Raw genomic sequence first — 10,824 nt, forward strand, 5'->3', positions numbered from 1 at the left:
GAGCCGGGGATGCGGGCACGATGCCCTCTGCCGGGGCCGCCGCGCTGGCCTGGGCGCTGTTTTGGCTGCTCGCCCCTCCGCCCGCCTTGCCCGACCCCCTGGAGCCGAAGAAGAACGTGGAGCAGAAGGACGCCGTCTTCGACAGGATCTACTCGGACTGGGTGGCCGGCGACACGCTCAACATCTACGCCTTCAACCACACGGTGCTGAGGAACAGGGTGAGCCGGCGGCCGCGGCACTGCGGGGTGGGCAGCGACCGGAGGTGGCCGGGGGGTCGGTGTTCTCTTTTATGGGGTGTGTTCCCCTTTTGGGAGGTGAGTTTCCGTTTTCTTAGGGAGTGCATTTCCTATTTCTGGAGTGAGTTTCCCTTTTTGGAGATGTATTTTGTTGTGGGGTTTTTTTGTTTGTTTTTTTGGAGGAGGATGTTTCTCATTTTGGGGTTTATTTCCCATTTTTGGGGATGTTTCTCGCGTAATAGAATCATAAAACCACAGAACGGCTCCGGTTGGAGGGGAACTCGAAGCCCACCCAGTGCCACCCCGGCCGTGGGCAGGGCTGCCCCCCACCAGCTCAGGCTGCCCAGGGCCCCATCCCACCTGGCCTCGAGTGCCTGCAGGGATGAGGCACCACAGCTCTCTGGGCAGCAGTGCCAGCGCCTCACCGCCCTCACATCTAACATTATCATGTTAAGCCATCCCCTCACCATCCTATCAGCCATTCCCCCCTTGTCCTACCATTTTAGGGTTCATTACCCCAATTCGGGATTTATTACCCATTTTTGGGGCCATGTTTCCCATTTCAGAGCACATTTCCCATTCCCTGCTGCCCCGGCACCAGGCATAAAGTAGTGCCTCCGCTGACCCAGGGAAACCAGGCAGACCAGTGTCACTGCCTGGGGTGACAGTGTAGCCGGGCACTGGGGACAGCCCAGAATCCCGCAGAAGGGAGGTGTCCCCCCAGCAGCAGGGGCCGACGTGTTTGCCAGCGCAGGCTGAGCAAAGTCCACGCGCCGGGGAAGGTCCTGCCAGGCCAAAGTGTCACCTTCCCACAGACGGAGGGAGTGCGGGTGTCGGTGAACGTCCTGTCTGACCATAAGGACCTGCCCGTGCTCTTCGTGGTGAGGCAGAAGGAGGCGGTGGTCTCATTCCAAGTGCCACTCATCCTTCGGGGGCTGTGAGTATCGGTGGGGCTGAGGGTCCCAGGGCTGTTGGCACAGCGTGGCACAGCTCCCATCTGCCCTCCCCAGGTACCAGCGGAAATACGCCTACCAGGAGGTGAGCCGCACGCTGTGCCAACCGCAGACCAAGGTGGAGGTGGAGACCCAGCACTTCTTCGTGGACGTTTCCACGCTGTCCCTCAACGCCTCCTACCAGCTGCGGGTCACCCGCGTGGAGAACTTTGTGCTGCGGTGAGGGACCCCCACCCCATCCCCTGCCTGCTGTCACCGGGCTGCCCCGCTGGGCGACCCTCATCCTCTCCGTGCTCTCTGCAGGACGAATGAAGCCTTCACCTTCAATGCCACAGCGTCACAGCCGCAGGTGAGGGGCTGTGCTGGGGCAGAGGGGCGGCACCGGGGGGAACAGCGCGGGGAACGAGGTGTCCTTCTGCCCACAGTACTTCAAGTATGAGTTCCCTGACGGAGTGGACTCGGTGATCGTGAAGGTGACCTCAGCCATGGCCTTCCCCTGCTCCGTCATCTCCATCCAGGACATCCTGGTAGGATGGGGCTCAGGGTCTCAGCGGGCAGCCCTTGGTGCTCAGCTGAACTGATGGGCCCATCCCTCTGCCCAACAGTGCCCCGTCTACGACCTGGACAACAACGTGGCCTTCATTGGGATGTACCAGACCATGACCAAGAAAGCGGCCATCACGGTGCAGGTGGGTGTGGGGGGGACGTCCCACCCCATAGGGTCCCACACGTCCCACCTGGGTGCTGCTGACCCATGTCTCTCCCCAACATGGACACTGCAGAGGAAGGATTTCCCCAGCAACAGCTTCTATGTGGTGGTTGTGGTGAAGACAGAAGATGAAGCCTGCGGAGGAGCCCTCCCCTACTACCCCCTTTCCAAGCGCACCTCCCCAGGTACACACCGTGGGGCTCGTGCTGGGGATGGGGCTGGGCTCACACCGTGGGGCTGACCGCTGGCTTTGCCTTCCCACAGATAAGCCAGTGGATCAGCACAACCGGCAGAAGATGCTGGAGGTGATGGTGTCACCGGCCATAACCTGTAAGCCTGGGTGGGAGGTGGCTCCGGGTGCTGTTAAGGGCTGGGGGCTGCTGGGTGGTGCAGGGACCGGGGGTTGCTGCTCACCCTGAGGCTCTCTGCAGCGGAGGCATACGTGAACAGCATGCTCTTCTGCCTCGGCATCTTCCTCTCTTTCTATGTCATCACGGTGCTCATCGCCTGCTGGGAGAACTGCCGGTGAGGTCTCACAGTCCCACCCTGCTCCAATCAAGGAGCCTGCCAGCCCATCCCCTCCTAGTGCAGTGTCCATCCCCAGTGCCATGCCCCCTCCCAGTGCCACATCCCAGCCCTGGTGCCGTGTCTTATCGCCATTGTCATGTCCCATTCCCAATATCGTGTCCCAGCCCTGCAGTGCAGCTCACGTCCAGTTCCTTTGGCAGGCAACACAAGAAGAAAGGGCTCCTGGCTGCCATGGACTCGCCCAGCCTGGACACGGGTGAGGGGCTGGGGGCGTGTAGGGGGGATGTGCCTGGGGCTGGTGGGTCCTTTTCCTCTTTCAAGCCTTTCCTGTGCCAAAGAGCAGAGGCAGGGATGTCCGGGGGTTTGTCTTCTCTGCTCTGGGGCTGACGTGGCTGAGCTGGGACTTGGGCAACTGACTGAATCTCTCTCTTTTTCCATGTCTTTCTGGGACCCCCAGCATCCTTACTGGGTAGGTGCCGGCACTGCTGCACACCAGGCGGGCGCAGCCCCGTGTTGGGGTGCTGATGGTGCTGTGTGTCCCCTCTTGTCTTGCAGGGCACGCCCACAGCATCCCAGACTCCTTCCTTGGGCATGCCCCCTACATGGGCTGTGGATACGGCTCCTTTGGTGAGTGCTGCACGCCGTCCCTCACCCCGTACCTATGGGGCCAGCGGCCGTGCCACCATGTCCACCCCCTTTGTTTTTGCAGAGAACGGTTCCTCCTGCAGCACTGAGGCCATCACAGACAGCATGGGCTCTGCAGACGTCTCCTATGGATATGTGGGTGCGTGCGGAGCTGCCCCAAGGGCACACCAGTGATTTGCTCGCTCCATCCATGGCAGCCCCTCGTTGCCAGCCTGCAGCAGGGGCTCCAGCTGGGCATCACCAACTGGCCAGGCGGTGATACGTGGGGAGCTCCCGAGGTGCCGGCGGTGGGCTCGTGGGCTCAGCCCTCATCCTGCCCCAATAACTCTTGCTTTCCTTTAAAGCGCAGGAGCAGTTCAAGCGGCGCATCCCCTCCTCCCCGATGAGGCACCAGTACATTGCCATGGGTAGATGTTGGTCCGAGCAGGGGCGGTCCAATCAAAGCAATCTGCCCTGCCCAAGCCTGACGCTGGGCACAGACCCAGCCGTGTCCTCGGCCCCGATGCGGCCACATCCCAGGGTGTAGCTCTGCTCTGTGCCCCTCCCGCCCCGGCGGGGAGGTGTGGGTGTAATTGGGGTGATTGCTGCCGGTGAGGAGCCGTGGGTGCTCAGTGCAGCCCTGCTGACCTCCCTGGCTCTGCTGCAGGAGAGCGGTCGCTGGAGAACGTGGCCGGCCGGCCGCGCCTGGACTCGCTCAGCTCTGTTGAAGAGGACGACTACGACACGCTGGCCGACATCGACTATGACAAGAACGTCATCCGCACCAAGGTGCGTGCTGTGCCCGTGCATTGCCACGCCGTGCCGTGCTCCGGGCGCTGCCCTCACCCTGCTTCTCCTTCCAGCAATACCTCTGTGTGGCCGACCTGGCCCGCAAGGACAAGCGGGTGCTGCGGAAGAAATACCAGATCTACTTCTGGTGAGCAGGGGGTGGCTGGAGGGCTGGGGACGTGTCCCGGCAGTGCCTCTCCCACTGTCCTGGGTGAGTGGCGGTGACATTGGTGACACTGCTGTGCCCCTCCCAGGAACATTGCCACCATCGCCGTGTTCTACGCGCTGCCCGTCGTCCAGCTCGTCATCACCTACCAGACGGTGAGCAGGCGGTGCTCCCACTCCACGCTCTGCAGCCGCAGTGGGGATGTGCCCGTGTCCCTGGCTGTTCCCAAATCTCCTCCCACTTCTCCACCGCCTCCTCTCATTGTACCCACACCTGTAGGTGGTGAATGTCACCGGCAACCAGGACATCTGCTACTACAACTTCCTGTGTGCCCACCCGCTGGGGAACCTCAGGTGGGAGAGTGGGGTCCTGGCACGGGGCGGGGCTGTGGATGTGGGTCCCAGGGCACTGACGTGCCGAACCCCCCCTGCAGCGCCTTCAACAACATCATCAGCAACCTGGGCTACGTGCTGCTGGGCTTGCTCTTCCTGCTCATCATCCTGCAGCGGGAGATCAACTACAACAGGGCGCTCATGCGCAATGACACACACGCCCTGGTAAGAATGCGCAGCCACCAGGCCGTGTCCCCAGAGAGCTCTGCTCCCCAGGTGCCAATTCCCCTCCTCTCTGCCCCTGCAGGAGTGTGGCATCCCCAAGCACTTCGGGCTCTTCTATGCCATGGGCACGGCGCTGATGATGGAGGGGCTGCTCAGTGCCTGCTACCACGTCTGCCCCAACTACACCAACTTCCAGTTCGGTGAGTGCCATCCCAGCACTGTGCTGGGAGCTGCTGCAGCCCCGCTCACCGCTCCATCCTGCAGACACCTCCTTCATGTACATGATTGCTGGGCTCTGCATGCTGAAGCTGTACCAGAAACGGCACCCGGACATCAACGCCAGTGCCTACAGCGCCTATGCCTGTCTGGCTGTTGTCATCTTCTTCTCTGTCATTGGTGTGGTGAGTGCGGGTGTGCAGCGGGGCTGGGCGCGGTGTGGGGTGGCCACTTGCCCACCTGCTGGTCATTGGACTCTCCCTGTAGGTCTTTGGCAAAGGCAACATGGTCTTCTGGATCATCTTCTCTGTCATGCACATCATGGCCACATTGCTGCTGAGCACCCAGCTGTACTACATGGGGCGCTGGAAGCTCGGTGAGGGCTGAGTGTGGGTGTGCATGGGGGTTGTGCTGCAGGCAGCAGGGATGGGAAGGGATGAGATGGGAGGGGACGAAATGGGATGGGATAGGTTGAGGTGGGGGGGGGAGGGATTGGTTGGGATAAGATGGGTTGGGTTGGAATGGGATGGGATGCAGTGAAATGAGATGGATTGGATTGGGTTGGGATAGGATGGGATGCAATGGGTTGGGTTGGAAGGGGATGGGATGGGTTGTGTTGGACTGGGATGGGATGAGTTGGGTTGGGATGAGAAGGGATGGGACAATGCAATGAGATGAATTGGGTTGGGATAGGATGCAATGGAATGGGATGGATTAGGTTGGGATGGGATGGGATGCAATAGAATAGCGTGGATTGGGTTGGGATGTGATGGGATGGAATGCAATGGGATGCAGTGGTGTGGGATGGGATGAGTTGGGATGGAATGGGATGGGATGGGTTGGATTGGTTTGGGATGGGATTCAATGAAATGAGATGAGGTGTTGAGTTGGATTGGGATGTCTTGCAGTCAGATGGGTTGGGTTGGGATGGGATGCAATGGGATGGGACAGGGCCAGCTCTGTGCCCCCAGTACTACATTCCCACTCTCTGCAGACACAGGCATCCTGCGCAGGATCCTTCACGTGATGTACACAGACTGCGTCCGGCAGTGCAGTGGCCCCATGTACGTGGTGAGTGATGGCACCAGAGGGGAAGGGACACTGCTGGCCACCAGTTCAGGAGAGGGGCTGTGCCCCTTCACCCCTCTTGTCTTCCTTCACAGGACCGAATGGTGCTCTTGGTTATGGGAAACATCATCAACTGGTCCCTGTAAGTGCAGAACCAGGAGCAAGCGAGACTCCCACACAGCTTCCTCCGTGCCCAGACCCCCCCACGCCCACTGCTGCTCCCACCCTGCTTCCCTCAGCCTCAGCGACCCCCACCCATTGTCCCCATCTGGGCTGAGGATACCCAGCTCGTGACAGTTGTGAGCCAAGCACGGCATGAGCCCCCAGTGCTCCTTCAGTGCCCAGAGGAGCAGAACCAGAGGGTGGGCAGTGGGGCATGGGGGTGGAGTCCCCAGGCTGTGCTGACCCCGCTGCCTCCTCAGTGCTGCCTACGGGCTCCTTGTCCGCCCCAATGACTTCGCTTCCTACCTGCTGGCCATTGGCATCTGCAATCTGCTCCTCTACTTCGCCTTCTACATCATCATGAAGGTGCGAGCTGCAGGCTGGCCATGCGGGCACCCGTGCCTGATGGGAGGGTGCCAGGGGTGGCCCCTCGAGGGTGTGTAGTGACCCACCATCTCCTCCAGCTCCGCAGTGGTGAACGCATCAAACTCATCCCCCTGCTCTGCATCATCGGCACCTCTGTGGTCTGGGGCTTTGCACTCTTCTTCTTCTTCCAGGGGCTCAGTACCTGGCAGGTAGGTGTGCAGTCATGAGGCGTGTGGGGCCGCTATGGGGCAGACATGGTGATGGCTGCCCCATCCTGCACAGAAAACACCAGCGGAGTCCCGGGAGCACAACCGTGACTGCATCTTGCTCGACTTCTTTGACGACCACGACATCTGGCACTTCCTCTCCTCCATTGCCATGTTTGGTTCGTTCCTGGTAGGTGCTGCCCACTGCACAGATCCCACTCCCCATCCCTGCTGCCCGTCCCACTGCCGCCCCGCTCCCCTCTGCAGGTGCTGCTGACACTGGATGACGATTTGGACTGCGTCCAGCGGGACAAGATCTACGTCTTCTAGAGCCTGGAGGAGAGGGGCCAAGCACGGTGCGGCACCCAGGGCCCTGCCGTCCCATTGCTCCCCGGTGCCACCACCCAGGGCTGTGCCAAAAGCCCAGCAGGACCCCATGGGCCGTGCCTGCGCTGTGGGTCCCCACTGGATGCTCCGTCCTCATCGCCATTCCCGCAGCAGGCCGGGGTTCCTTGGCCCCTCTGTACCTCCTGCTCACCGTACCATCCCCGGGGCTGCCCAGCACACGTCCTCGCCAAAAGCGGTTCTGGGGATGCGCTGCGGTGCCTGGCCCTAATCCTGCACTGGAACTGCGCCCATCCTTGGTGATAAGTGACACTGGAAAGGCGCTGGTGGGCTGCCCGTCCCGCAGCTCCACACACACTGGTGTGGGACCTTCAGTGCCTAACGCCCAGGTGTGGGGCATGGCGATGCCTTCGCACCCCGGGCGGCCACGGGGCTCAGCGCCTCTCGGGATTTTTATTCTCCCGTCCACTGCTCCTGCAGTGCTCAGCACTCAGCTGGGCTCCGGGCGGCTCGCATTAAAGTCTCTGCACTTTACAGCAGCTGCCGCCTCCTGGGCACTGGGAGTGGGGTTGGGACTGGGGCTGGGGGCTCAGTGGGTTCACCCTGCCGCTGGGTGTCAGCCACACTCCGGGCGTAGGGTTCTGTGTGCTGTTAGCTGCAGGCATTGGGCTGGGGTGTGGGGGCGTTTGGCAGTCCTGGGGAAGGGGGGATGGATGTGTGGGGTCCTGGGGCTGCACCCCTCGCTGAGCACACAGGATCCCCAGAGGATGAGCTTGGAGCTGTGGCTGTGCCACGTGGGAGCTCCTGGCACCGCAGAGAGGGTCGGGCAGAGCCCAGAACGGTGTGGCTGTGCCAAACTGTGAGCCCTATCACACCCCATCCCAACATCAACTCTGCCCCCCACCCTGCTGTATCCTGTCCACCCCACCGGGGCAGAGCAATGCCCGGGACCTGTTCTGCCCTGGCAGGATGCCCATGGGATGCCCATAGCCTCGCCGCCCTGCAGTGCCCAGCCCTGGCTCAGCTGTGCTCTCCAAGAGCCCCTGTGTGCAACGCGGCCATCCCATACCCCAGCCTCGCACCCGCTGCCCCCCGTGCCCCCACCCACCAGGAGCCTCCCATCCCTGCAGTGAGCACAGGGGAAAGCCAGCCATGAAGTCAGGGCAGAAAACTCCGTGAGCGCCTGCCTATAAAAGGATTTACTTCATCAGAGCCCCCGGGCCCCGCTTCCTCCCTGCCCCAAAACCACTGGGGCTGAGGCACGCGGGGAATGCTCCAGCACGGGCTTTAGTCACTGGTTTTCAGAGTCTTTCCCCAAATATGGTGCCTGGGCCGGAGTCATGGTGTGCTGTGGGGCTGGGGGGAGGGCGTGGGGGGCTGTCCCGTGGGCTGCTGACATCACTGTCCGGCCTTTTAGCGCAGCGTCGGCCTCCGAACTGTGCAGTGTGCTGGCACCCACCGAGCATCGCCCCTCGCCTCCCTGAGTCGCTGCTTGTGAGTCCTGCGGGGTTGATGGAGGGAGGGTGTGCTGTGGCTGCCGGCCCCTGGCATGGGGATGCTGCTGTGGGGATGAGGATGCTGCTCCCCACGTTGGGGTCCTGCTCCCTGAATTGGGATGCTGCTCTCTAGGATGGGGATGATGCCACGAAGATGGGAGTGATGCTGCTGGGTTGGAAATGCTGCTGGCTGGGATGGGAATGATGCTTTCTGGATTGGGGTTCTGCTCCCACGGAGAGGGCTGCAACTCCCTGGGCTGGAGATGCTGCTCAGGGCATGCTGCTGCCTCTGGTACTCAGCACCACTTTGCTGCCACTGCTCCGTGGCTCACAGGAGCAGTGTTGGTGGGTGCTGGCTCAACCCAACCCCAGCTGCGCAGGGGAAGCAAACACAGCCCCCAGTGGTTGAGTTCCTGCAGGAAAGGGGCATGGCACAGTGCAGGGAGACAGGTCAAGAGGTGGGTGTGGGGCTGGTCTGGGTTCAGCAGCGCTGGAGACAGGGCACAGGGCTGTCTGAAGGGCTCGTGGGTGCTGCTGGCAGAGAGTAGGCTGTATGTTCTGCTCTGCCCCACATGTGCTCTGCTCTGCTCTGCTCTGCTCTGCTCTGCCTGCTGTGCCAGGGCTCGGTGCCGTCCTGCAGGAGTTGGGAGGCTCTGCCCAGTGGATGGGGTGAGCTGGCTGCTGGGGAAGCCCAGGAAAGGAGTGGATGTGGGAACCAGGCGTGCTGCTCCATGGCCCAGCCCCAGCACCCAGCTGGCTTTAACCCAAGCAGGAGCCGGGCGGGGAGGAGCAAGGCCAGCTCTGTGAGGGTTTAGCTGCTGGCTCCCCAGCACCTCTCCCTCCTGGCACCCACCCTGACATCCTCTGGCGCTGCCCACCACAGCCACCCTCTGCTCTGCCCGCACCATGTCCTTACAAGGGCACGGGATGGCTCCTGCCATGGCCTGGCCCCACTGGTGCTGGCACGAGGACATGCTCACAGCACTCTGCTGTGCCACTGCCACCCAGCCCTACTGCCCGCTCCCTTCCTGGGTGTCTGCAGGCAGCTCCAGCCATGGCCACCCAACGCTGGGGACATCCACACCAGCAGGAGCTGGCTACTGGCTGAGCGAGATGGGCACCCCAAGCAAGGCAGATCTGGGTGGGAATCATCCACCTGTGCTACAAGGATCACGGCCGTGCTCACACCTCCAGATCTCCATTGGCATCGACGGCCACTGCCTGCCCTGGGATGAGCTCAGGGAGGATGCCATGGGATGCAGCACGCTGGGTGTGGGGGCAGGCAGCCCCTCACGGCCCCCTCCCGTTCCAGGTCTCTGCCCACCGCAGCCATGGCAAACAAGGGCCCAGCCTATGGCATGAGCAGGGACGTCCAGTCCAAGATCGAGAAGAAGTACGACGACGAGCTGGAGGACCGCCTGGTGGAATGGATCGTGGCTCAGTGCGGCTCCAGCGTGGGCCGCCCGGACCGGGGCCGCCTGGGCTTCCAGGTCTGGCTGAAGAACGGCATCGTAAGTGCAAGGCTGAAGGGTGGGAGCGCTGCGACGTGGTACAGCATGGCACAACATGGCACAGTGCGCAGAGCTCAGCCTCTCCTCTGCCCGCAGGTCCTCAGCCAGCTGGTGAACAGCCTCTACCCTGACGGCTCCAAGCCTGTCAAGATCCCCGACAGCCCTCCCACCATGGTCTTCAAGCAGATGGAACAGATTGCCCAGTTCCTCAAGGCGGCTGAGGACTACGGTGTGGTCAAGACAGACATGTTCCAGACCGTCGACCTCTTTGAAGGTGTGTGCACAGGTGGGTGGGAGGCTGCAGGCGGGGGGCTCACAGCACTCACGGCGCTGCCCTCTCATAGCCAAGGATATGGCGGCGGTGCAGAGGACACTTGTGGCCCTGGGGAGCCTGGCGGTGACCAAGAACGATGGGCATTACCACGGGGATCCCAACTGGTTCATGAAGTAAGTGGGAGCACAAACCTGGGGTTGAGGGTTGAGGTTGATGGCCCCGGGGGGTCGGGGTCCGGGGGGGCGTGGAGGTGCCCCATCGCCTCTGTCTGTTCCCTGCAGGAAGGCGCAGGAGCACAAGCGGGAGTTCTCCGAGAGCCAGCTGAAGGAGGGCAAGAACATCATTGGCTTACAGATGGGGACCAACAAGGGCGCATCACAGGCGGGGATGAGCTACGGCCGACCCCGGCAGATCATCAGCTAGGCAGCCCCCCGCCTCCCCCAGCCCCAGCCAGGACCTCCGTCTCCGCTCCCTCTGCCCCGCGTGCCGCAGCTGCTGGGGCAACGGCGACTCCAACCGCCCCTCACCGATTGGTATTTATTGAAAACAAAAAGCCAGCCAGCCCAAACGACCCTTCAGCGCATCGACCGGCAGCACGCACCGAGCGGCAGCCCCCGC

The 10,824-nt window shown here is 62.2% G+C and overlaps 2 protein-coding genes across 4 annotated transcripts; both read left to right on the top strand.

Annotated features, from left to right (window-relative positions):
• Nucleotides 1-6: 6 nt before the first annotated feature.
• On the top strand, nt 7-7,464 carry SIDT2 (SID1 transmembrane family member 2). 3 transcript variants are annotated; one of them, XM_031556895.1, is made up of 28 exons: nt 7-218; nt 1,052-1,173; nt 1,247-1,408; nt 1,493-1,538; nt 1,615-1,716; nt 1,795-1,878; nt 1,972-2,083; nt 2,163-2,228; nt 2,330-2,423; nt 2,627-2,682; nt 2,884-2,895; nt 2,982-3,053; nt 3,136-3,210; nt 3,416-3,478; nt 3,718-3,839; nt 3,914-3,987; nt 4,094-4,160; nt 4,285-4,358; nt 4,439-4,562; nt 4,645-4,762; nt 4,827-4,963; nt 5,046-5,154; nt 5,773-5,849; nt 5,942-5,988; nt 6,269-6,374; nt 6,473-6,583; nt 6,657-6,770; nt 6,848-7,464. In XM_031556895.1, exons 1-28 carry the CDS (start codon nt 21-23, stop codon nt 6,908-6,910), a joined length of 2,607 nt encoding a protein of 868 aa, XP_031412755.1. In that variant the 5' UTR covers nt 7-20; the 3' UTR covers nt 6,911-7,464. The 3 variants fall into 3 exon arrangements, with proteins under 3 accessions (XP_031412755.1, XP_010722030.1, XP_010722029.1); XM_010723728.1 differs by lacking the exon at nt 3,416-3,478; XM_010723727.1 differs by lacking the exon at nt 2,884-2,895.
• Nucleotides 7,465-8,342: 878 nt separating this feature from the next.
• Nucleotides 8,343-10,818, top strand: TAGLN (transgelin). The gene is made up of 5 exons (XM_003212755.3): nt 8,343-8,419; nt 9,734-9,932; nt 10,029-10,206; nt 10,277-10,379; nt 10,488-10,818. Exons 2-5 carry the CDS (start codon nt 9,753-9,755, stop codon nt 10,627-10,629), a joined length of 603 nt encoding a protein of 200 aa, XP_003212803.1. The 5' UTR covers nt 8,343-8,419; nt 9,734-9,752; the 3' UTR covers nt 10,630-10,818.
• Nucleotides 10,819-10,824: the final 6 nt, after the last annotated feature.

The sequence above is a fragment of the Meleagris gallopavo genome, chromosome 26 (assembly GCF_000146605.3).
Source record: "Meleagris gallopavo isolate NT-WF06-2002-E0010 breed Aviagen turkey brand Nicholas breeding stock chromosome 26, Turkey_5.1, whole genome shotgun sequence".
Classification (NCBI taxonomy): Eukaryota; Metazoa; Chordata; class Aves; order Galliformes; family Phasianidae; genus Meleagris; species Meleagris gallopavo.